Below are 27,259 nucleotides of genomic sequence, written 5' to 3'. Positions count from 1 at the left end.
CAAGCATATCAGTGCACATACCTGGTGGAAGGGACTTTGTGCATCTGAGGCCCTGTCACCTATTGCATCGGTGATACTCCAAATCCCACCTTCATCAGCGGCCTCTGAACGAAACTGGTCACTTTTTGGGAATACGCATACAAAGGTGAGCAACAGACTGACTAACAAGAGAGTGGAGAAACTGGTGGCTATCCGGGCGAACCTACAACTTATTGAGCCAGATACAGAAGTGTCCACCACACAGCTAGACACTGACACAGAGGAGGAAATGGACACGTCGGAGCCAGAGTCAGGGAATCAGGAGGAGCAATGAGGAGTGGAAGACTCAGAAGATTCATGAGTAAAAGACTCAAAGGGACAAAATAAGGACAAATTACAGGCTAAATAAGCTGACGCTCTTTTCATTTTATTTTAGATGGGTCTTTTTTGTGGGGGTTCAATAAAGTTCAAAATTATAACCTAAATAAAGTTTTGAAAGCCTGTTTTTATTTGTATGGAACAGTATGTCTATTTTGACGACAAAGATAATATAAGGGTCAGAGACAAAAACTATCAGTGTGCAAAAAAACTCAAAATTACAATAATTTCCCATAAATTCCCATGGAAAGTTTCCTCTTTTAAAAATTCCCAGAATTTTGCAACCCTACTCCTCATCATAGTCTACAACTATATTTCTAAAATAATTAGAGTGCTTTACCCTCCACTACCTCACCTGGAAGTCTGTTTTGCATTTTGATCATTGTGTGTGAAGAAGAACTTGCTAACATCAATCCTAAATTTGCCTTTTGCTATTTTGAATTGATGGCCTGTTGTCACACTGTCATGGTTTAACTTAAAGTGGTCTTCCAGATTTATCTTTTACATACAGTTTAGTATCTTATGTACTTCTGTGAGATTGCCTCTCAGTTAATTTCTTTCAACCTTGAAAAGAGACAGTAATCTAGTTTTTTCTCATAATTAAGCCCTCTGACAATAGGCATCAGTCCCACGTTCTTCTCTGCACTGCTGCAGGACTTTAATTTCCCCATCATCATCAAAACTGGATACAGAAGGTAAGGTGCAATCTAGCCAGAGAACTATACCGTTTCATCGTGACTTTCTCTACCTTGTATCCTATTGTTTTAGCTAAATAGTTTAGCTTTGTTGATTGCTGCCCCAAAATGATTGGACAGTTTGAATTTCAAGGGTATGAATAGCCCTATTTCTCTTTCAGCTTTTTAAAAAATCATTATGACATAACCATTTTTCTTTCAATGTCAAACACTTTATACTTATCGGCAATAAATTTCATTTGCTTCTGGTTCGTGCCATTTACAAGGTTTATCTAACTCATTTTGTAATTTCTTGGCTGGTTCTACGTATCCAACAAAGGAAAATACTACATTTACGTGAACCTGTCCAATATTGAATAAGCTGTAGTTCAAACATCAACATAAGCTTTTCAGAGCTTTACGTTCTTAGTGTTTCCCTCTGTTCTCCTCAACATCCCATCAACCGTTTTCTCTCAAATCCTCGAACCTGTCATTGCCACTAACACATTCCCATCTGTCCCATGACTCTCTCCTTAAAAACTTCAGTCCAGTTTTTTCCCCCTCCACAGTATTAAAACTGCCCTGGTGAAAGACCCATTAGTGACATTCTTTGTGACTGCAACCACAGTGTGCTGTCCTTCTTAGTCTCTCTGTGGAGTTGACCACCATTCTCCTCTTCTATGATCCACCTCTGTGGCTTAGTCTAACTTGTTCCAGTCCTATGAAGCCAGTTCTTATAAAGGCTTTGCCACTGACCTCCACACAGTCATCTTGTGTGCATCCCAAGGCTCAACCCTTGGGCTTCTTTACTTTTTCTCCATTGTTCCTTGATGACATCATTCATAGACATGGCATTCACTTTCACATGTATGCTAATAACACCTAGCTGTAACTCTGCTGCCACTCTTGCATCCTCAACCACCTGTGTTCTGTCTGACTGGTTAATAGCAACATCTTCAATTCAACATCAGCAAGACAAAAGCCATCCTGTTCAGCTCCTGCCAAAAACTCTGCATCTTCACCTGACTCCATCTCTTTCACTTGCTGCGTGCTGAGGCTCAGCCCTAGGGTACACAACCTTTGTGTGCCATTTGACTCTGAGCTGAGCTTGAAACCCACATCCTAGCCATCACCAAGACTATCTACTTCTACCTCCACAACATCGCTCACCTCTACTTCTCTCTCATCCCACTGCCATTGAAACACTTAGCCAAGTCTTTGTCACCTTCAGACACGATTACTCAAATGCTATCATTACTGGCTTCCAACTTCTGCTCTTTACAAATTACAACCCCATCCAGAACTCTGCTGATGGCATTAAATTCTGATCCCCTATTCACCCTCATCCTTGCTAACCTTCATTCGCTCCCCAAACCCCAATGCATTAATGGTCATCATCTAAAAGTCTCTACATGGCCTCACTCCTCCATCTCTAGGACCTCATTCAGCCCTATGTTCCTGTACATGCCCTCCCTTTTTCTTGAATTTAGCCTCTTTTATTTCTTCCCTTTCCCCTGTTTCACCTTTGGCTGCAGACCTTTCTGCCATTTCAGCCCCACCCTTTTGGAATGCTTTCCTTACACCTCCCTGTCTTCTTACCTCTCTCCCTTCATTCAAAAGTCTCCTTAAAAGCTAAGTCTTTGACCGTGCCTAGCTCATTCTTTACTGAAGTACCATGCCCTGTACAGTTCCAATTTAAAATTGGAGCTGTGACTTGCAATAAGTCTGAAGTTGTAGATTTCTTGTGTGTTCCCGGTGACCTACTGTAGACTTCACTGAAGTTAGGGGCTTGTATAATTGAAGCACAGAAAATTCTCTAAATGTTATTGAGTAAAGCATCGCACAGATGGAATCATTGACTTATTTGAGGTCACTTTATCATTATTATAGCATAGCAACATTATCCCATGATATTGGAATGTTTTAATCTACAGTAAACTGGTATATTGCTGCTTGTATTACAGCACAAGGCTGACTGCAGCTTCTCCCATATACTCTTCAAATGCAAACCAAATGCTGGTGTTTGGGTCGATGAGGAATTAGTGATTAGTTGACGAATTATGTTGTTGAAGCTGGACAAGACTGGTGAAACAAAAAAAATTAAAAGCAGAGTGCAGTTCTTCCTATCCTATAGTGGACTCTCTTTTGCAGATGTGCAGCTTCTATTTGTGTTGCACCTACGTATCTTTAACAGTGACATTGTGACGGCGTGTCTAACATTCTTTTATTGTTTGCTCTTGCAGCTTCAGAGCAAGCCTTGATATCATTCCTAGCCTCCTGCAGCCTGACCTGGTTTCCCAGGTAACACAGTGACAGGCATGCAATAGGATTATCAGTAAAGTGCAGAATCACTTTTCTAGAAAAGCAGGTCATGATGCAGATTAGTTGAGTGAATCCTGACAATGCAACAGTTGACCTCCTACAAGGCCCAGTGCCATTATGTCGATGTCACAGTAGTACAGTACTAATAATTCCTGATATCTCACTTTCACCTATTGTAATGGCACTCGCCCTTTCAACTGTTGCTCCAGCTGACTTGGTAGGAAATACAACAGTAACAATAACTTACATTTCTATAGATCCTCACATGCAGAATGGTGTCTCCAGTGTGACTTTGCAGGCACAGGAAGAGAAATCATAACAATAGATGTAATGTTTTTGTTGTAACAGGTATAACTGGAACCATGGGTGAGCAGTCACTGGAGGAAAGACGTTGGAGGGGTTGACGGTTTGAAGGCAGCAGAAAGATTAAAATGAGAGACAAGGAGTCGCAGTTAGTCACATGACTTTGACTAGAGCAGTTGTAGTGTGGATTAGATTGGAGGATCTTGAATAGGGAATGTTGGGAGAATTGGGAACATAGTTTTGAGGCAGCAGCATATTCTAGGTTTTTGGAGAGCAACGGGAGATTGGTGGTCGGCTGGTAGTTGGAGAAAATTGAGGGATTAAGGTTTTTTTTGTGGAGGGATGGGAAGTGATAACAATATTGAAGGAGGAGGGAACAGTGCCGGAATATAGAGGCAGGTTGGTGAGCTTTGGGCTGAGAAGGGCAAGTTGGATGACCAGGAGCTTAGATCGGAGTGAGTGAGGCAGCAAATGGTGAACTATATGAACCTGATGAGGGCTGGGAGAGTTCCTTGCATTTAGTGTCCATGGTGAGGATAGAGGGTGCAGTTAAAGGAGATCGGAGTTTCAAGTTGTTCCTGTGGCTCAAGATTATTTTTGGAGTACTATGAAGATTTAACAGTGGAAAGAAAGGGATGATACAACTTGAGGTGGACTAGACAAATCTGATGTTGGACAGCCAGGCCAGTCACTCGCCATACCAGTTCAGAGATTTAGGCCAACAGGTTTGAGGTGCTGGGAGTGGGAAACCATCTGGAAAAAATGACAGTGCAAGTATTGAGGGAGGGGCGAAACATTTGTGAGTAAATCGATGGAAATGTCGATATTATCATAGCTGGCAGGCCAGAGGAGCAAGCAGTTGGAATTTGAGAAGGTGTTTTTGAGGGAGTACTTTTTTTTTTTTAGGGGCTGACTATGAGAATGGAGTGCTTTGGGGCAAGCTAAATAACATGTAAGAGAGAGGAGATGAAGTGATCAAGAGAGCCCTGTAAGTAACGAGACCGTGTGTGTCCTGGAAACATGATGAGCAGATTGAAGGGGCGGCCATGTGCGGGAGAGTTGGCGTGGAGGGTGAAATTGAAGGAAGCGAAGAGGGCAAGGAAGTAAGGGATGATTAGTTTAGCTGGAGGTTGAAGTTGCAGAGCAGTAGGTTTTAAGGAGGGGAGAGAGGTTTAGGGAAGGAATTCCAGACTTGGGGGCCTAGACGGCTTAAGGCACAGCCTTCAATGGTGGGGGGTGGGGGTGCATCAGAGGCCAGAGTTGGAGGAATGCAGAGTTCTTGTAGGGCTGGAGGAAGTTTTAAAGATGGGGAGGGGCGAGGCCATGGAATGATTTGAACACTAGGATGAGAATTTTAAATTCAAACTAATGTAGGTCAGTGAGCACAGGGGTGAATGGTGAGCTGGACTTGGTGTAGGGTTAGGATACAGGCAGCAAAGCTTTGGATTAACTCAAGTTTATAGAGGGTGGAAGATGGGAGGCCAGCCAGACAAGCATGGGAATAGTCGAGCCTGGAGTTACCAAAAGTATGAATGAAGTTTTCAGCCCCACATGGGATGGGCTGAGGCAGGGTGGAGACAGGAGTTATGAGGGTGGAAGTAGGCGCTCTTTGTGATGGGGAGGAAATGGGGTCGACGCTCAGCTTGGATTCGCCAAGGATGCAAACAGTCTGGTTCAGTCTGAGACAGTGGCTGGGGAAGGGAATGGAATTGGTGGCAAGAGAATGGTGGGGAGTTTGTGGCAGGGTCCAAAGGCAGTTTCCTAGATATTAACGGGGCGGGTTGCATAGGCAGGGCGGGGGGTGCGGCCTTTCGGGTGGTAAGTCCGGGTTTTCCCTGCATGCTGTGGAGTTTTAACTACACAGCGTGCGTCTTTTCCACTTGACAGGTTCCCCACCCAGAAGTCAGCCTGATTGACAGGCTTGGCTTCCAGTCGGCCAGGGAGGACTCTGGAGCAGGCCGCAGGTAGGTCTGATCCCTGACCCGGGAGTGCGGGAGTCCAATCCCTGACTCTGGGGGTCTTTGTATGGGCTTGGGGGCTGGGAGGAAACACTCCTACTCCTCCTGGCCCACAGGCAGTGCTGTAAAGGTACTTGCCTTCTCCCCGAAGCTGTCCATGCCTCCCTTCAGCTGCCAGGTTTCCCGAGGCCTGAGAAACCCGGCCGGCCACTGTTAAACCACAAAGCAGGTTAAATCAGAGGGTGCCAGCCAATGTTCCCTTTTTTTTGGGGGCCGTGCGGCCCCTCTAACAGGCTGCACGGCCCGTTCAAACGTCCACGCGTGCGTGGTTTTTTGCATTGTGAAGCCAGCTCACCAGCTGCGCGGGACCTTGAGACAACCACCCGGCCGCTCAGCTGAAAGGGAGTGTTGGCGCCAGCCTCATTATAATATTTAAATTTCCCCCTTGTCCTGCCTCCGTTAAACCCAGAAGTAGGCAGATTGGGGTTGGGTTCAGATTAAAATTTTTTTAGCATCTGACCCGACCAGAACCCATCCGTTTTTGAGGATTAAAATTCACCCCGACAGCTTTGATCTTCCAGAAGTTTAATTGGAGGAAATTGCAGCTCATCCAGGACATGATGTCGGACAAGCAGGCTGACAACACACTGGCAGTGGAGTGGTCGAGAGCGGTGCTGGTGAGGTAGAGCTGGGTGTTGTCAGCATACATGTGCAATCTGATGATGTCGCTGAAGGGGGGCTTGTAGATGAGAAATAGGAGGGGGCCAAGAATAGAGCCTTGGAAGATTCCAAAAGTAACGGGGCAGGAAGAGAAGCAATTGCAGGAGATTCTCTGGCTACAACTGGATAGGTAAGAGTGGAATCAGGCGAGGGCAGTCCCACTCAGCTGGGCAATGAAGGAGAGGCGTTGGAGGAGGACTGCCTTGGCCAACCGTGTCAAAGGCTGCAGAGAAGTCGAAAAAGGTGAGGAGGGATATTGCACTACAGTCACTGTCACAGAGGATTTAATTTGCGAATTTGATTAGGGCCATTTTAGTGCTGTGGCAGGGGAAGAAACCTGATTGTAGAGGTTCAGACATGGAGTTGCGGGAAATGTGGGCACGGAATTGAGAGGCGACCGTACGTTCAAAGACTTTGGAGAGGAAATGGAGGTTGGAGATGGGCAGTAGTTTGCAAGGAGAGGGGGAATTGAGGGTGGGTTTTTTGAGGAAGGGGGTGATGATGGCAGATTTGAAAGAAAGAGGGACAGTACCTGTGGAGAGGGAACCGTTTACAATATCAATTAACATGGGAGCAAAAATTTTACACACCTACTATTATATTTTACCACAGTCCAAGTGAAAGCACTACACTTTTTTTTAAACAAATGCACTTTTTACTCCAAACTTTTCACTTTGCTGGAGAAACATTGTACTGGTAAGTGTGAGCAAACCAAGTGGTCTGGAGGAGATTGGCAGGATTTGGCCAGTCGGGTTGCTCGGAGACCTGTGGCTGGGTACAGGAAAGTGAAGTTTGGTGAGTTAGGTTGTGTGTTTTTAATTTGAGAAGCTGAGTTAAATTGATTGTACAATTTATGGTAGTAAACAAGCAATCTGTCTCATTTCCTGCTTTTTTTTCTCGGTTCTGAAGAAGGGTTTCGACCTGAAACGTTAACTCTGTTTCTCTCTCCACGAATGTTGCCTGGCCTGTTGAATTTTTCCAGCGTTTTCTGTTGTTATTTTGTAATGAATAACTGCTTCTGTTTACTGTAAATGATATTAAATTCAAACTAATTACAGTCTATTTAAATCAAATTGCTGCTTGATCCTGCTGCTAAATAATAAAAGTAAAGTTTTAGTTGTCCTTATTATTGTGACTCTTTGGGACATGTTAAATGTTATTTTGCTTTTTGTTCCCTATGGCAAAACACTAAGCTTTCCTGGATTGGCTAAGATCACTGACTGACTGCTTCTGTACACAAACTAGTTGCAGCTTTTATATTGTGCTATTGCTGTCAGCACCTGACGCATAGTTCCCGTACATCTAGAGGAAACAACAAAGATTTGCAAGGGGTAGCGGTTGGAAAGAACCAGTTTAAAAGAAAGGGTCCTTGGTGAATCTGGCATGTTTGTCTTTGATGTTACAGCTGGCTGTGTGAACTTCACATGTCCTAAGCCAGCAGCCGGTATAGCGCATCCGTATGTCCCCTAATCAATACATTTTTTCCTATTTTTAAAAATGATTTCTCTGGATGTGGGCGTCGCTGGCATGACCAGCATTTATTGCCCACCCCTAATTGCCCTCGAGAAGGTGGTGGTGTGCCACCTTTTTGAACTGCTGCAGTCCGTGTGGTGAAGGTACTCCCACAATGCTGTTAGGGAGGGAGTTCCAGGATTTTGACCCAGTGACGATGAAGGAACAGCGATATATTTCTACGTCCGGATGCTGTGTGACTAGGAGGTGATGGTGTTCCCATGTGCCTGCTGCCCTTGTCCTTCTTGCTGGTGGAGGTCACGGGTTTGGGAGGTGCTGTCAAAGAAGCCTTGGCGAGTTACTGCAGTGCATCCTGTAGATAGTATACACTGCAGCCACGGTGCACTGGTGGTGAAGGGAGTGGATGTTTAAGGTGGTGGATGGGCTGCTGATTAAGCGGACTGCTTTGTCCTGATCATGTCAAACTTGAGTGTTGTTGCAGCTGCACCCATTCAGGCAAGTGGATTGCATCACACTCCTGACTTGTGCCTTGTAGATGGTGAAAAGGCTGTGGGGAGTCAGGAGGTGAGCCACCCACCACAGAATGCCCAACCTCTGACCTGCTCTAATAGCTATGGCATTTATGTGGCTGGTCCAGTTCAGTTTCTAGTCAATGGCGATCCCCAGCATGTTGACGGTGGGGAAATTCAGCAATGGTAGTGCCATTGAATGTCAATTGAGGTGGTTAGACTCTCTCTCTCTTGTTGGAGATGGTCATTGCCCGGCACTTGTGTAGCGTGAATATTACTTGCCACTTATCAGCCCAAGCCTGGATATTGTTCAAGTCTTGCTGCATATTGGCATGGACTGCTTCATTGTCTGAGGAAATGTGAATGGAACTGAACACTGTGTAATCATCAGTGAGCATCCCCAATTCTGACCTTATAATGGGGGATGGTCATTGATGAAGCAGCTGAAGATAGTTGGGATGAGGACAATTTGCTGCCATGAGTTGTTATGATTTGGAATGCACTGCCTGAAAGGGTGATGGAAGCAGATTCAATAATTTTCAAAAGGGAATTGGACATACACTTGAAAAGGAAAAAATTGCAAGGCTACAGAGAAAGAGCAGGGGGGAGAGGGACTAATAGGTTGGCTCTTTCAAAGAGCTGGCACAAGTACGATGGGCCAAATGACCTCCTTCTTTGGTGTAAGATTCTATGATGCTGTCCTGAGGAACTCCTGCAAGGATGTCCTGGGACTGAGCTGATTGGCCTCCAACAACTACAATCATCTTCCTTCGTGAAAGGTATGACTCCAGCCACTGTGGTGATTTCCCCCTGACCCCCCATTGACATTAATTTTACTAGGGCTCCTCGGTGCCACACTCGGTCAAATGCTGTCTTGATGTCAAGAGCAGTCACTGTCACCTCCCCTTTGGAATTCAGCTCTTTTGTCCCTGTTTTGGACCAAGGCTGTAGTGAGATCTGGAGCCGAGTGATCCTGGCAGGACCCAAACTGAGCATCGGTGAGCAAGTTATTGGTGAGTAAGTGCTTGAAAGCACTGTTGACGACACCTTCCATCACTTTGCTGATGATTGAGAGTAGGTTAATAGGACGGCAATTGGTCAGATTGGATTTGTCCTTTTTATGGACCTCCTTCTATCTAATGTGCTTTGAGTGGAAGAGTACTTTATTCTCCTGTTAGCAGCTTTAAGCATTGCAAATTTGGTGCTTTTTGAAGAGAGGAAAGTAACTTTTATTTGCATAGTCTAGAAGCTGAGCTCCCCATTGTGTGGACGCAGTGGGGATAAAAGAAGATTTACAGAGGCCAAAGTCTTGCTCCTAACCCTTCCACTATTGTCCTCCGTAAGAGAGACTTGTATTCAGCTAGGCTCCTCCTTTCATTGTAGTTTTATTTTCAAAAGATGTTCCCGATGGCGGGGGAGTCCAGAACCAGGGGTCACAGTCTAAGGATAAGGGGTAAGCCATTTAGGACAGATGAGGAGGAATTTCTTCACCCAGAGAGCGGTGAACCTGTGGAATTCTCTACCACAGAAGGCAGTAGAGGCCAATTCATTAAATATATTCAAGAAGAAGTTAGATATATTTCTTAAGGCTAAAGGGATCAAGGGATATGGGGAGAAAGCAGGGACAGGGTACTGAATTTGGATGATCAGCCATGATCTCATTAAATGGTGGAGCAGACTCGAGGGGCCGAATGGCCTACTCCTGCTCCTATCTTCTATGTTCTATGTTCTAAAAAGCCAAAAGATTGTGGCCTTTCCTTAATAACACATGTGTTGATAGTTGTGTAGTGAGGTAATCTCAACCAGAGCGAGAGTGAGTGAAACCACCATTGGATTCATTACCCCAGGCTAGGGGGAGGGGAAATAAAATGCTCCAGACGCCTGCTCCTGTAGTTATCCGCTTCCTTGGCTGGAATTATGTGCGTGTTGCTGGATGGTGGGACTGGGCAGAATTGAGAGTGGCAGTGATGCTCGCCAGAGATAAATAGCCTGCTACCACTCACGTTTTTGATCACGCATGAAGGATGTCACTTGGTTGAGGTCCTGGAGGTGCCGCCAGCTCCGTGGAACGACACGTCGGTATGAATCACTTGTCATCAGGAGAAGAGGAGTAACAGGAGATTTGGGGAGGGGGAAGAAAATAATTTCATAAACTGAGACTGGATTGCCATTGCAGCCCCACAAATGTATTTTATTTTTATATAAATGTTTTCGTTGCAATTTGAGTAACTAAATTACTTGCCATTTTTTCTTCTTAACTTTTTTTTCTCCAGCTCCAGAAGGCAGTGACTCATGTGGCGATACAGTTTCATGGGTGCAGGACGTCTTATAACAGCATTATTTTTTGTGTAAGTTATTTGACTGTGGAAACATCGAAGATAACCTTATTTCAGACCTTACTAGGTATCTACCAGGGATCAGCAACAGGAGCGCTGGCTTGTATTTACATGTTTTTTTTTGTACCCTCCTCTCCCTCCCCCAGGTCCAGAAGCACTGAGACCAATTGTGCTGCTCCCATCACTGCCCAGGCACATGGGAACACTGTCACTTGCAAGTTCCCCTCCAAGTCGCACACCATACTGACTTGGAAATATATCACCGTTCCTTCATAGTCGCTGGGTCACTATCCTGGAGCTCCCTCCCTAACGGCACTATGGGAGTACCTTCACCACGCGGACTGCAGTGTTTCAAGAAGGCGGCTCACCATCTTCTCCAGGGCAATTAAGGATGGGCAATAAATGCTGGCCTTGCCAGTGAAGCCCACATCCCAGGAACAATTTTTTTTTTTTAAAAAGCCAAATCAGCATGGGCCTGGAATCTTCCTAGTCTGTACCCATGTTTATTCGTCAAAGATTGCATCAACATATCTGAAATGCCTTTCGGTTGTTTGGCTCCTGGTCTGATTTCTTCAGAATCAGCTCTTTGTGATTGTATGCGGTTCACCATAATTATTTTAAGGATTGCTGTTTCAATGCCAAAATGGATGCTCCTTCACCGCACACAATCCACAAACACTTGTACAAGTGTGCTGTATATTCTGGAACCGCTCCTTGATATTTTCCCAAGGTATGCCGCTTACACCCTTCAAAACTTCCCAGTGTGATCCCTGGATATTGTCTATCACTTTGTGGTGCAGCCATCTAGCAATAGGTACTCTTTAAAAGAGCGGGAGGAGTATGAATCCAATTTATTTTCATGACTCTAGATCCTTTATATCCATTTGCTGTACAAAACAGCATGTATGTTTTCAGAATTGCACATCAGGTTTTAATTTTTTATATATTATTTCCATCCTTGTGTTTATTCAATAATGACTGAGAAGATGCATGTTTATCCGCAGTTTATTATACCAGTAATTGCTTTGGTAATGGTGGAAGAATTGCCAAAGTATTTATAACCCAATGTGAGCATATTCTATAGCTTATTCCCTTTTAGACTTGTTTGTCATTTGGTGGAGGAAGTAATTGGATTTGCTCAGCAACAGTATTTACTGCTGTTGTACACAGTACGTTATGTGTTATCTCACTTGTAATTTAATCTACTTTTTCATCGGTTAGTTCTGACAGGGAGTTACTCCTGAAATTTTAACCAATCATTCTTTTTCAGATGTTGTGCATTTCTAGCATTTTCTCTATTTATTTTGTTCTGTTCGGTTTGACCTCCTACTGGTGAAACTGTCCTTTGTGTAATATGTGACAGTCCCTGCAGCAAAAGGGAGAAATTAGTAACTAAAAAGCATTGACATGGTGGCTGACCCCCTTGTGGCTGACCCCCTTGTGGCTGCCAAACAACAACTTTCATTTATATAGCGCCTTTAATGTGGTTTAAAAACCTCCCAAGGCGCTTCACAGAAGCGTTATCGGCCAAAATTTGTCACCGAGCCACATAAAGAGAAAGTAGGACATGTGATCAACAGCTTGGTAGTCAAAGAGGTCGGTTTTAAGGAGCTACTTAAAGGAGAAGAGCGACGCGGAGAGGTTTAGGGAGGGAATTCCAGAGCTTGGGGCCTAGACAGCTGAAGGCATGGCCGCCAATGGTGGAGCGATGAAAATCGAGGATGTGCAAGAGACCAGAATTGGAGGAGCACATCGATCTCTGGGGGTGGGGGTTTGTAACACATAGATCTGTGGGATGTTACAGAGATGGGGAGGGGGGTGAGGCCATGGAGAGTTTTGAACACAATTAAATGGTCTTGGAGGATGACATGGCACCAGGCCTTCTATGTGTAATGATATAAAACTAGGCAAATGGGAGATTCTGATCAACCTATTCTGTATAGACAGCATTTTTTCTGTGTTCCAGATTTCCAGCACTTATTTTTTTTAAATCTGCATATCTGATGATGGGTGGTTTAGTTAACCAACTGTCCAACTCCGTTTTTTGCAGGAGTGCTATTTCTCTTTTTCGCCCCTCCCCACCTCACCATCACTTCTCTATTCTAATTGCCTTAGTTTAAAATACTGAGAAGTTCAGTGCTTCACAAAGCTGCTGATACATTATTCAACATTTTTGGTTGAAATGAACACCAATCTAATACTCCACTAAAATTCTGTCCTATTGGTGAAGGTAGATCGTCCCGCTGCAGATCAGGTGGACAAATAATTTAAAGAAATGAATGGATCGCCTGTGTTGTTGCTCACGGAGAGGCAATGCTTGGAGCCACACTGGGGTCAGACATGAGTACAGGCACAGTAAGGCATTGCAGGGCATAGATCTTGTGCACGAAGCCTGGGGAATGTCAGGAGGGATGACTGGGGCAAGTGTGGAAGCTGCAGGAAGAGGGCAGAACTGAAATCCTAAGCACCTGACGGCAGATAGGCCTCCGGGGCAAAATTTTATTGGACAGATTTCCAACAGGTGATGGACAATTTTGTGGGTAGGTTGGAAGGCTTCTTTTGTACGTTATTTCCAATTTTTCTGTATTTGTAAATTGTAATTCTTAAGTTTCTGCAGACAGTTGGCTCAAGAAACAACACACTGCTGAAAGAATTTGGAAATAATTAAAGGATTTGATTGGTGTTGTGACACTTATGTTTGTGATTGGTAGCTTTAAAAAAAAACGGGATTTTCTGCAGGTTACTTGTTTTTCATTGGCACTTTTTGCTGCTTTTGATTCCTTCATATTTAGCTCATTGGTGATTTGGTGATTTAACAGATAAGCAGTTCACAGAATCACAGAAACCCCACAGTGCAGATAGAGGCCATTTCGGCCCATCGAGCCTGCACCGACACATATCCCACCCGATCCCTGTAACCCCTACACCAACACATATCCCATCCTATCCCCGTAACCCCACGTATTTAATCCCCCTAACACTAAGGGTCAATTTATCATAGCCAATCAACCTAACCCGCACATCTTTGGACTGTGGGAGGAAATGATATTTTGTCCTACAGATTTTGGAACAACACACTAGATGTAAAATTTTTGCTTATGTAGATGTTGGAAGTCATTACCTAAAGAATCACAGGCTGAAAAATTCTACTCTCCTCTGAGTCAGAAGGTTGTGGGTTCAAGTTCCACTCCAGAGACTTGAGCACAAAAATCTAAGCTGACACTCTAGTGCAGTGCTGAGGGAGTGCTGCACTGTTGGAGGTGCCGTCTTTCAGATGAGGCGTTAAACCGAGGCCCCCGTCTAACCTCTCTGGTGGATGTAAAAGATCCAATGGCGATATTTTGAAGAAGAGCAGGGGAGTTATCCCCGATGTCCTGGCCAATGTTGATCCCGCAATCAACATCACTGAAACGGATTATCTGGTCATTATCACATTGCTGTTTGTGGGAGCTTGCTGTGCGCAGATTGGCTGCTACGTTTCCTACATTACAACAGTGACTACACTTCAAAAAGTACTTAATTGGCTGTAAAGCGCTTTGGGACGTCCTGAGAGCGTGAAAGGTGCTATAGAAATGCACATCTTTCTTTCTGTTATCTTAAGTCTACATAGTACACCATGTTGGTAAGAAAATATTACACAGAATGGGAATTTTGGATGACTTTTTTTTGTTTAAATTCATATACTTTATTCAAGATTTATTCTTTTGTAGTATTGTAACGTGCTTCTGCTCATTAGATTACATTTACAGTAGTTTCTATTCAGATTTGGTGCTTATTACAATTAAGAGCATCAATTTTCTGTACAGGTACTAGTTTTTATTAGTTTGAGGCTAGTTTTTGTTTAGGTGCAGTGCTTCTTGCAGTTGAGGGGATCAACTTGCTACAGTTTGAGATAATACAGCAAAGTGGGGCTGGCAGATCAGAGTTGAATTAGTTCCACATCAGTGTATAAGAAGAAAAATAGAGACCTATGCTGGATCCTTTCGCCTCTAAATGCATGCTAAATTTTAATATTAGCAGAGAACGGACAGGACATTAAAAAGGCTAAAAATTAGATTTTAAATGTCGTGCAGACTTAAATTTTGCTTTGTACTGCTTGCAGTTATATTGTAGCCAGTGTGGTGCTGAAGTTTGATGAGAACACTTCCTTGAGGTGGTTTCTCATCATTTGTAAATTTGGGGATTTCACACTTGAGTTATATCCCAATATATTTGGTGCCAATGTGAAGCTGTGTCTAGAAAACTTGCAGGAACCTGATCTCTCTTTCCTTTAACAGCTACAGATATATATTGCAAATTTTGAATCTTGCATATTTCCAAGTAGAACTACTTCAGGGAAGTGTAATGAATGCAAGAAAAGTCTATTTGTACTGTAATAATAAAGACAAACAATAGTTTCCTCTTTTAGTATAGAAATGTTCCAACAGTTCTCTCTATTTTAAAAAGCACATAATTCTTGTAGAAATTTAAAATTATTACTTGTATTAGTCCATTGTAAGCTGCAAGGAGCAGGCTGTGTTTTCACGAATGCTAACTTGCCAGTGACCGAGCTTTGAAATTACTTCAGAAGTGACTTCCTGTCATTGGATAATGGAATTCTTTTTATAGATATGGTTGGAATTTCCTAAAATCTTGTAGGGGACGACAGTTAATATACCATAGTGTTTGTGAAATGCTTTTACTTAAAAAGGCCCTGTGTTACTCTACCTGTCTAGTTTATTTGTGCTACTGCTGGAGCAATCTTGTGGCCTGCGTAAACCAGATTCTGTGTTTTGTGTCGTGAATTTGTATCTATTTCTATGTACTGTACCTCCGCTGCAGCTAACAAGTGATGCAACGTTTCAGTTTCAGTCAGAGGGTTTGGAAAACAAATTGTGGTAGTGGTGTCAATGAAAAGCAGCACATTCTGAAAAGCTGCAAATACACCATGCTGCATGCTTGTCCTTCCATGGTGTTGAAGCCAAGACTTATTGCAAAAACTCCTATTTTAACTTTTTTCCCCCCAGGGCCTTACAACTGTGGAATTCCTTACCTCCCTCAGTCGGCACTGGGTCTTGGCCTTTACCTTTTCTCAATAAAAGATTCACCAGGAATAGAATCAGAAAAATAATCTCATCCTTCCTTCTTGTGAAGAAAGGATAATTACCTGTCTAGTTAAAAAAAAAACTTTAGTCTTTTAAGGACGTTGCACGGCCATGCTAAATTGAATCCATGTTTTTTTTTCCCATGCCATTTAAAAAACAACTGGAAAAGATCCATCTACAGTTGTGCAATTTGATTATGATGAGACTTAAAACAAAAAACTTGCAGTGTATAAACTTTATAAATAAGAAGTTGTCTTTCCATTGTTGTACTCCCTTTAAACACAGTCTTCTTTCATGGTGCAGGGTAAAAAAAATTTGTAAGCCTGACTTGGAGCCTTTGCTTTGGTGTCCCCTCCCTTTATAGTAGACTGGCTGGGGCCGAATCTAATCTTGGAACAGAGAGCAGTGAACTCGAATTGGATTAGTGGATCTAGAAGTAAATTATCCCTGAAGGCGGAGCTCTTTATTCCACGGACACTGATGGAAAACGTCTGTAAACAATTTGCATGTGGTATAGTCTATGTGATTGTAAAATCTCTTTAGTGTGCATTTTATGTTTGCTTTTTATGAATTCTCGGTGTTTCATGCAACAATGTTTATAATTGGGTTCCCAGGTTGTCACAAAGGATTTGTGTTTCTGATCACCAGTACCTTTCTTATAAAATAAATATACGTGCGACAATGTGTTATGAGTGAATGCTAGTTGAGACACTTTTGATCACGAGTCAATTTGTTTGCAGTGCTCACAATACTTTAAACTCTTTCCTTCCAGTCGCCAGGTCTTTGAGCCACATAGTACTCCCTATATAGAAATACCTATACTGCTCTTAAGCCTAGCATGGCATGTGTGATGAGGCGTGACGTTTTTTCCCTTTCACTCCCTCTGAGTAAGTTCCTGGTTCCATGCTGCTTTCCCCAGGCATCACGGGTGAGATCAATAATTCAATGGGCATATTGGGGAATTGTAGAATCTTATAGCACAGAAGACCACACCTCGAGTATTGTGCAGTTTTGGTCGCCTTATCTGAGGAAGGATGTTCTTGCCATGGAAGGAGTGCAGCGAAGATTCACCAGGCTGATACCTAGGATGGCAGGAATGACGTATGAGGAGAGATTGGGTCGATTGGGCTTGTACTCGCTGGAGTTTAGAAGAATGAGAAAGGATCTCATTGAAACTTATAAAATTCTAACAGGACTAGACAGACTAGATGCAGGAAGGATGTTCCCGATGGTCGGTGTTGTGTATTTTGAATGTTGTATTTGAATTGTCCCACATAGCTTACCGTAGTTGTGATGTGCAATGCACTATGGGAAATAGTGCATTGGGTTGAGGAGATTCTGGAAAGTGATGGCTGTTAACTGAACTCTGTCTCCTGCGTTATTAAACTCTTGAGATTTAACAAAAGTGGCGACGAGGACGTCTGAACTTACGTGGCTCTGCTATGCAGAAGATAGTCGGGTTTTATGTGTTTAAAACTGTTATTTGTGCCGTGGACAGTTAAATAAAGTGAGGCTGGCTTGAGGATAAAGTAGCTTGCAATGGCGGGAAGACGAGACGGCGTATAAGGTACTAACGACTTGAGGAAGGGGAGGAAAAGCAGTGAGTAAATCGGGAAGGACATTTATTCAACTGTGAAACGATCTGTGAATTGAAGCACTAAAATACTGATAGTGATTTTAGTTGAGTTCAACATTGGAAGGATCCTTAGTGAATGATAATTAGGAGCCTGAGAGAAGGAAAATGGCTGGAATTATCAGTAACATTGGACCGTTTGATGAGAATGTCGAACAATGGAGCTCATACACAGAACGATTTGAATACTTCACACAAGCAAATGACATTGGAGGGAACAAAGTAGTACCTATATTGTTAAGTGTGATGGGACCAAAGACTTTCAATCTTTTGCGTACTTTAGTGCATCCAGATAAACCAGGGACTAAACAATATAGCGAAATTGTGGAGATACTAAAAGGGCATTTTTCACCCAAACCCCTAGTCATAGCTGAGAGGTTTAGGTTCCACAGGCGTAACCAGGAAGAAGGAGAAACAGTGACCATGTTTGTAGCTGCACTAAAAAGACTATCAGAGCACTGTGAGTTTAATGACGTGCTAAATGATACTATAAGAGACAGGCTAGTGTGTGGTATGAGAACTGAAGCCATACAGAAGAGACTATTAACGGAGAGTAATCTGACTGTACAAAAGGCCATTGAAATCAGTATTTCCATGGAATTGGCAGCTAAGGAAGCTCAACAGTTGGGTGCAACAGAAAAAGTGCACAAAGTAAGAACAGAGAGCCAAGGGCCATGCTTCCGTTGTGGCAAAACGGGGCATCTTGCGTCTGCATGCTGGTGTGTGGACATGGATTGCCACAGCTGTGGTAAAAAGGGACATATTCAGCGCGCATGCAGAAATAAAAAGGACACAGAGAAAACGTCAAAGACGGAAGGAAGAAAAAAAACATTCAGACAAAAGATAAAGAAGCATGTCTGCTCTGTAGAACAGGACAAAACAGAGGCAAGTGACGCTTCAGAGGAGGAACTATCACTAAACGTGCTGACTGTAGCTGGAGATTCGCATGGCTACTGGGTCTCACCCTTGCTAGAGGGGCAGCCTGTGCGAATGCAGATCGATACCGGGGCAGCAGTATCTTATGTCAGAGACAGTCTACAAAAAGACATTAAAGCACCTTCCACTTCAGCCAGCTAACATAGCGTTAAAGACATATACCGGTGAAAGAGTAACCGTGAGAGGTATCACTGAGGTCACAGTTCAGTTGAATGGACAAACTAGGAAGTTACCACTCTACGTAGTTAAAGGAGACTACCCCTCCCTGCTGGGACGTTCGTGGATAGAGAGAATAAAATTAGACTGGTTATCAGTCTACATGATGGCACACAATGATCCAGGCTTACCCGCCATCTTAAAGAAACATGCAGAAGTCTTTAATGGAGAACTGGGTAGCATGAAAGATATTACTGTGAAGCTTCGTATTAAGCAGGATAGCAAACCCAAGTTCATGAAGGCACGACCCGTACCTTATGCCATCAGACCAAAAGTCGAGGCTGACTTCGAAGCCCTAGTTGAAAGCGGAGTACTAGAACCAGTCAGCGTGAGTGAATGGGCAACGCCCATCGTACCAGTGCTCAAGAAAGGGGGTGGAGTTAGGATATGTGGAGATTTTAAAGTAACTGATAACCCTGTATTGTCAGTGGAGCAATATCCGCTTCCCCATATTGATGATTTGTTTGTGGGACTTGCTGGGGGCCAGAAGTTTAGCACAATCGACCTCTGTCAAGCCTACCTGCAAATGCATGTGGATGAACAGTCACGAGAAATGCTGACTATTGTGACGCACAAGGGCCTTTTTAGATATCGTCGACTTCCTTTTGGAATTACATCAGCTCCAGCGCTTTTCCAACGTGCTATGGACCAGATCCTTAGTGGATTGCCTGGAGTCCAGTGCTACTTAGATGATATCTTAGTTACTGGGTGTGATGACCAAGACCATCTGCGTAACTTGGACGCAACACTACAGAGACTGAGGGATTACGGACTAAGTTTGCAGGGATAAATGCAATTTTTTTTTTTCAGGCATCAGTTGAGTACCTCGGTCATGTGATCGATGCCACAGGCCTTCACAAGGCACCGTCCAAGACCAAGGCAATCGTGGATGCCCCAGCACCTGAAAATATCAGCCAGCTGCGTTCTTTTCTAGGGTTACTGAACTACTATGGACGGTTCATTCCGAACCTAGCCTCGATGCTGAGGCCGCTGCATTGGTTGCTATGTAAAGACAAGAAGTGGGAATGGACTAACAAGTGCCAGGAGGCGTTCATGACAGCAAAGGACACGCTCCTGAAGTCAGAGGCTTTGACGCATTTTAACCCTTCATTACCAATACAGTTAGCTTGCGATGCATCGTCATATGGTGTGGGAGCGGTTGTTTCTCATATCATGCCAAACAGAGAAGAGAAGCCAATAGCATTCGCATCTAGGACTTTGAACAGAGCTGAAACTAACTACGCCCAAACAGAACGAGAAGCACTGAGCATCGTTTTTGGCATTCGCAAGTTTCACCAATATTTGTATGGGAGACAGTTCACCCTACTAACAGATCACTGCCCTCTCACAACCATCTTCGGGCCACATACAGGGATTCCGTCACTTGCTGTGAGCAGAATGCAAAGGTGGGCGCTGCTGTTGTCTGCACACACATTTGACATTAGATATCGTAAGTCTGACCTGCACGGCAACGCCGACGGTCTTTCCAGGTTGCCGCTGCCTGTCATCAAGCCTATGACGCGTAGCATAGACATCTGCTATTTTAGGCAGGTGGAGAACGTGCCTGTTACTTTGACACAGGTCTGACGAAACACCAGAAATGACCCAGTGTTGTCTGCAGTGCTGGACATTATCGTCAGGGGCAAGCTTAACAGCGATGACCCAAACCTGAAACCATATCTCTTGAGGAGAAACAAACTGTCGGTGCAGTCTGGATGTTTGCTGTGGGGGAGGAGAGTGGTTATTTCGCCATCGCTACGGAAACCAGTGTTACAGCAACTACACTGCGGAATGGTTCGTTTAAAGAAATAGCGAGGAGCTATTTCTGGTGGCCGGGTATGGATGGACAGATTGAGGACAAAGCTAAAACCTGTTCCTCATGTCAGAGAGTTCGTAATGTGCCACAGCTTGCACCTCTTCACCCCTGGGACTTTCCGGAGGAAGCATAGCACCGCATTCATGTAGACTTTGCAGGTCCATTCGAGGAGAGAATGTCCCTGGTGGCTGTTGACGCACACAGTAAGTGGCCAGAGGTTGTTATAATGAGGTCCACCACTGCTGAGAAGACCATCGAGAAGTTAGGTGAAGTGTTCAGCCGATTTGGATCTCCGATGCAACTTGTCTCGGACAATGGTCCACAGTGGGTGTCACAAGAAATGGCTACATTCCTGCAGGTGAATGGCGTACAACATATCAGGGCTGCACCATACCATCTTGCGACCAATAGTCTAGCTGAGAGGTTTGTTCAGACCATGAAACACTCTCTAAAGGCATCGCAAGGCCAGGGAACGCTTCATCAGCGCCTGAATAGCTTCCTGTTGAGTTACAGGAACACACCGCATGCGACCGCAAAAGCATCACCTGCCACTCTACTGCTCAAAAGAGAGCTACGAACCAACTTTGACCTGCTGAAACCGCCAAAGGTGAAAGACGTGGTACAGTATCAGCAGGACAAGCAGATCAAGCGACGTGAACAACACTCCAAAGACAGAGTCTTCAGCCCAGGTGAACATGTGTTGGCACGGAACTACAGTGGTGGACCTAAGTGGGTTCCTGCTATTGTCATTGCACAGACTGGTCCAGTATCCTACACAGTACAGACACCCGAGGACATTGTCTGGAAGAGACACACCGATCAGCTTCTACGAAGTGCAGCAACACCCACTGAACCACCAACAGCAGTTTATCTGCCATTGGGTGACGCTGTGGGTCATCCGCCTTCTACACCGAGAGGCTCACCTTCTGAGGAAGCAGCCGCTTCAGCCCCTATCTCATCAGCAAGGGAGACCTGTATACAGGCACCTCAGCCGCCTACACCTGTGTTGACGTCACCTGTGAGAGACAATGAACTGGAGAGCCTGGTTGACCGCCGGTATCCTACCAGAGAGCGGCGGGCCCCTATACGTTTGAACTTATAATTCAGAGGCTTACCCTTTTATCTGGGGCAGAATAATCCCCATGGGTATAGCCATGGTTGGAGGAAGTCTACCCTCACTCCCAGGTTATTGTGTTTTAAAAATTTTGTGGTTCTATTGGGACATCTAATGTAAGAGGGGAGGAGATGGTGTGTATTTTGAATGTTGTATTTGAATTGTCCCACATGGCTTACCGTAGTTGTACTGTGCAATGCACTATGGGAAATAGAGTGCATTGGGTTGAGAAGATTCTGGAAAGTGATGGCTGTGAACTGAACTCTGTCTCCTGCGTACTCTTTTAATTGTTATACCAGCAAGGTTATTAAACTCTTGAGATTTAACAGTTGGGGAGTCCAGAACCAGGGGTCACAGTCTAAGGATAAGGGGTAGGCCATTTAGGACTGAGATGAGGAATTTCTTCACCCAGAGAGTGGTGAACCTGTGGAATTCTCTACCACAGAAGGCAGCAGAGGCCAATTCATTAAATATATTCAAGGAGTTGGATATATTTCTTAAGGCTAAAGGGATCAAGGGGTATGGGGAGAAAGCAGGGACCGGGTACTGAATTTGGATGATCAGCCATGATCGCATTGAATGGCGGAGCAGGCTCGAGGGGCCGAATGGCCTACTCCTGCTCCTATCTTCTATGTTTTCTATATCTTGTCTGTGCCAGCTCTTTGAAAGAGCTATCCAATTAGTTCTACTCCCCTGCTCTTGTAGAATCATAATATATGAGCCCATGTATACCAGCACCATGTTTTTGAATCCCTGATGGATTCGATTGGAGGTAGATTGCAATCTAAAAACAGAAATTTAGCATGAATACATTTTCAGTTATTTGTATGTGCATTCAACACACTTCAGCAATTTAGACTAATATCCATATCCTTTTTTGTTAATACTCTATTTTTCTTGTAGGATATTTGCATGCTATTCTAGGCTCACGTTAAACTTTCCTGCACAATTTCTGTTTCCTCTTAATTCATTCAAAAAATAACATTGATATAATCACTTAAGTTTTTAAGAAAAGATATTCTCCAGCTATATGGCCAGACAATTTGGAAATAATGGAGCTGTTCCAAAGTCAATAACTAATTTTCTCTAACTGTGGCCAATCAGCAAGTTAAACAACTCTGCATATATACCCAGTAACTCGGCATAGCCCCAGACCACTGAAGAGTTTAAAAGGAGCGCTGCCGAAGTACTGTTGTAGTGTTACAAACAACATAAGCACGATGCCAGAGTGCCTGCAGATTACAGTACATTGGTAATAATAGTGCCTGTGTCATTTTACTCTGACGTTTATGGTCATTAATGAACACCTCGGACCCAGTAATGGTTGTAAATGCTGGCCGAAATGATGCAATTGGTAAATTTTAAATGATCACATTTACAAAAAAAATCTCATTTTTGTTCTGCAATACTGTGTAATTAGCCTTCTGAAAATGTCCCCAGGTGTGTATTCAAACTGTAATTAAAGACAGTAGCGTAAAAAGTAATGAAATGGCTATTTGCTGTTTGACAGGTTTTTTTCCTTCAAATGTTGTAAAAAGTGTTCACTCGCAAAGGACTGTTTGCTGTACGAAGTCTTTGTTTTACTCAAATTACTCCCGTTGAAGTCGCGTCTTGCTTCAATGTAAACTACACTTCTGTATTATAACCACAGAAGGAATGGGCTTTTCATTGTTTGAATAGGCTGCTGTGTATGAGCAAGAAAATGTACAGTCTGTAGTGTGTTCCAGAGCAGTAACATATTGAGCGGTTGAGATGACATCATAAACTCAAGAGCAAAGTTTGATCAATTTACCAATGTCTCAGCCCTAAGATAAGATACACTTCACCTTGTGATTCTCTGTAGACTTGAGGTAATCCAAAACTCGGCTGCCCGTGTCCGAACTCGCACCAAGTCCTGTTCACCCATCACCCCTGTGCCCGCTGACCTACATTGGCTCCCGGTTAAGCAACGCCTCGATTTTAAAATTCTCATCCTGGTTTTCGAATCCCTCCATGGCCTCGCCCCTCCCTATCTCTGTAATCTCCTCCAGCCCCACAACCCTCTGAGAGATCTGCACTCTAATTCTGCCCTCTTGAGCATTCCCAATTTTAATCGCTGCACCATTGGTGGCCATGCCTTCCTTCAGCTGCCAAGGCCCTAAGCTCTGGAATTCCCTCCCTAAACCTCTCCACCTCTCTACCTCTCTTTCCTCCTTTTAAGACGCTCCTTAAAACCTACCTCTTTTACCTAGCTTCTGCCCTAATATCTCCTTATGTGGCTTAGTGTCAAATTTTGTTTGATAACGCTCCTGTGAAGCACCTTGGGATGTTTTACTAAGTTAAAGGCGCTATATAAATACAAGTTGTTGTAATACAGAAATCTAGTGATTCTTTCCACCTTTGTTTTTCCCTTGTGGTGTCATGGTAATAATAGTTGGTTATTGCTATTTTATCATGTGATTGAGCCAAATGTGGTGTTGTATCCTATGGTTTGATCAGGAGTGATATCCAGGTTTGTTTTGCTGGCTGTACCAGTGGATACTGTATCACTACAGAGTACTGTAAACCATACGCTTTCCTGATGGGTGAGATTAGAACTAGGGGGCATAATCTTAGAATAAGGGGCTGCCCTTTCAAAACTGAGATGAGGAGAAACTTCTTCACTCAGAGGGTAGTAAATCTATGGAATTTGCTACCCCAGAGAGCTGTGGAAGCTGCAACATTAAATAAATTTAAAATGGAGATAGACATTTTCCTAGCAGATAATGAAATTAGGGGTTACGGGGAGAGGGCAGGGAAGTGGACGTGAGTCTAGATTCGGATCAGCCATGATCCTATTGAATGGCGGAGCAGGCCCGAGGGGCCGTATGGCCTACTCCTGCTCCTATTTCTTATGTTCTTTCGCTAATTCCCTCCTGGGGGGAAAAAAACATTCGTAATACTGTAGTATCTGTCAGGTGATGCCATATACATTCAAGTATAACTACATTATCAAAGTTATTACCCGTTTACTATTTTTCCTCTAGTTTTGTTTCCCTTCACTATTTCAGCTGGGGCTCAGTGGGTAGCACTCTTGCCTCTGAGTCAGAAGGTTGTGGGTTCAAGTCCCACTCGAGACTTGAGCACAAAACTCCAGGCTGACACTCCCATGCAGTGCCGAGGGAGTGCTGCACTGTTGGAGGTGCCGTCTTTCGGATGAGGCATTAAACTGAGGCCCTGTCTGCGCTCTCAGGCGACTGTAAAAGATCCTATTTCAAAGAAGAGCAGGGGGGGTTCTCCCTGGTGTCCTAGCCAATATTTATCCCTCACCCAACATCACTTTAAAAAAAGAACCCAGACTAGCTGGTCATTATCACATTGCTGTCTGTGGGACTTTGCTGTGTGCAAATTGGCTGCTGCGTTTCCTACATTACAACAATGACTCCACTACAAAAAGTACCTCATTGGCTGTAAAGCGCTTTGGGACGTCCTGAGGTCATGAAAGATGCTAGTATTTTTCCTTTCCTGAAGGTGTTGAGCATTTGTCGAGGCACATACTATGGGTAGTGGTCACCTAGTGCTTCACCCATTCTTTTTGTGTGACCTAACAGTATCAGCAGGCTGGATCACCTGTGGCTGCCATCCTAGCAGAGTCTGATGCTGTCTTCACCTAATGGCCATGCACATATACTTCCAGCAGAAGTTAAGGCCTAGCGATCAGGATTTTTTTCCCCCATCTCTCTAACTCAGGTACACTGAAGCTAACGGTACCCCCACTGCTGCCCTGGCTGGTAACCGCTAACTCGACACAGACCAGAAATTAAACCAGGACCGTCGGAGTTGTATGCTTTAGTAGCACACAGATTATGTATTTACCTACCAAGCCATTGGGTGAGCTTAATTTTTTTTAAATTCATTCATGGGATGTGGGCGTCGCTGGCAGGGCCAGCATTTATTGCCCATCCCTAATTGCTCTCGAGAAGGTGGTGGTGTGGCTTGCTAGGCCTTTTCGAGGGCCATTATGAGTCAACCACATTGCTGTGGGTCTGAAGTCACATATAGGCCAGACCAAGTAAGGACAGCAGATTTCCTTCTCTAAAGAACATTGGTGAACCAGATGGGTTTTTACGACAATCCGGAGGTTTCATGGTCGCCTTTACTGACGCTAGTTTTTTATTCCAGATTTATTTAATTAACTGAACATCTGCCGTGGTGGGATTTGAACCCATGTCTCCGGATCTTTAGTCCAGTAACATAACCACTATGCTGCCATACCCTAATGGTGCAAATTGTCACAGAGCTGATATTATAAAACAATTATGGAGTTTAAAAGCCAGAATTATGATTTGAACTCCTTTCATGAATTTTGAGTTTAAATTGGTGCATTTAGTAAAACTTCAATACATTAACCCTAAACTCTTTCTTGAAATAATCTATTTTCAAGACTTTTTATTTAAAGACTTTTTATCCCAAGTTGACACTTCAAATGGGTAATGTATACAGATTGTACTGTTATCCCTCAAAAACGTGACGAAAAGAAATATTAACTATGTACAATGTAGTCCTGTTTTTCTGTTTGAGAAACTCTGTTGATTAGAATGAACAATTGCTGGCTGGTGCCAACTGGTTCCACAGTAACACTGAGAATTTACTTAGCTCAGATATATTGAGAGAATCTTGGCAATGTTGCTGTGCCCTTTAAATCTTTAGGTAACCTTTCCAGCCCGACATACAGCGTGTTATAATGATGTGAAGTCTTAAGTATTTCTTCCTGCTAACGTCCAAAACTTGAATAAATAATATATGAATTGTGTCTGCAAAAGACCATTCTGATCCAGACTCTCTCTCTTTTTGCAGGGATTCTGCATGGGTTCAGTAGGACCGTCCTTTTGTAATTTTACTAAATTTGTCCGTGTGCTGACATTGCACAGGCACTCAGCATTGGGCCAGCAGCAATAGATCCTGCGTTGCCTTGCAAGACCTGAAAATGAATGGTGTTTTTTTAATGATTTTTGTACGGTTTAATGATAAAACTTTAAATGTGCCAAATTTGCTTGTTCAATTATAAGCTACTCACAGCCTTCCATAGTAAGTTACTGAGTCCAGCTGTGTAGTCCTGCAGAGATACGGAGGTGGGGGTGGGGGGTGGAATCTAAATCCAGGACTTTTCTAATTAAATAGTTCTAGACCAGTAATATGCTGTACACCTAAGTTATAATTAGAGTTTTATGACTGGCTTTTTGTTACATTTCTAAGTTAACAAATGAAACACACATCCAGATTATATACAGAAAGCTTATTTTACACTTTATCTTCAGTGACATTCAGGCTTTTTCCGGTGTGTGTTTTTCTTCCATCTGTTCCTGCCTCTGGTACTATCACTTTTTAATCAATTAATTTACGTTCCCACTCCATTTCCTGCACTTACTGCACACCATCCTCATACAGTAACCATACAATGCAGTCTTTCACCTTATCCACCATTCCAATTAAAATGATGTTTCCTTTTAAACTTGTGATGCTGTAGTAAATATTTGAAAAATTGTGTAATGCATTTAATTAAAACTAACCAGATCAGCAGTCGGTTTCTCCCGCCCTCCCCCCTTTTTAAAAACCTGATCTTGTATTTTGGAAACAATGACTGCAGTTTGAGATTCTGTATGTTTGAAACACCACTCGTACTGTAGCATGGTGTAAAATTGGCAAGGAATGGCCTGCAAGCAATTAAAATGTGGTCTGATTTTTAGGCAAGTAAAAGCTCTCCAGCTATGATTTTAGACACACTCAGCAATAACATTTTCTTAATATTTAACAGTTTCTGTTAGAAAACTGATACTCTCATGAGGCTGT

General features: G+C 43.5%; 1 protein-coding gene across 3 annotated transcripts in view; it reads left to right on the top strand.

The window, feature by feature from the left end:
- stx18 (syntaxin 18) overlaps positions 1–27,259 on the top strand; it is a 189,104-nt gene that overhangs the window by 4,076 nt on the left and 157,769 nt on the right. The window contains exon 2 of one of the 3 annotated variants that reach the window (XM_086007820.1): positions 10,590–10,664. The exons of 1 other annotated variant lie outside the window; for it this stretch is intronic. In XM_086007820.1, the coding sequence (XP_085863946.1) occupies positions 10,590–10,664 (75 nt within the window). Of the gene's footprint in view, positions 1–10,589; positions 10,665–16,100; positions 16,226–27,259 lie in introns of all 3 variants that reach the window. One more of the 3 variants, XM_086007837.1, reaches the window with a different exon arrangement.

The sequence above is a fragment of the Somniosus microcephalus genome, chromosome 2 (genome assembly GCF_052327205.1).
Source record: "Somniosus microcephalus isolate GS21.2 chromosome 2, FLI_Smic_1.0, whole genome shotgun sequence".
Taxonomy (NCBI): domain Eukaryota; kingdom Metazoa; phylum Chordata; class Chondrichthyes; order Squaliformes; family Somniosidae; genus Somniosus; species Somniosus microcephalus.
This window is presented reverse-complemented; position numbering and strand designations above follow the sequence as displayed.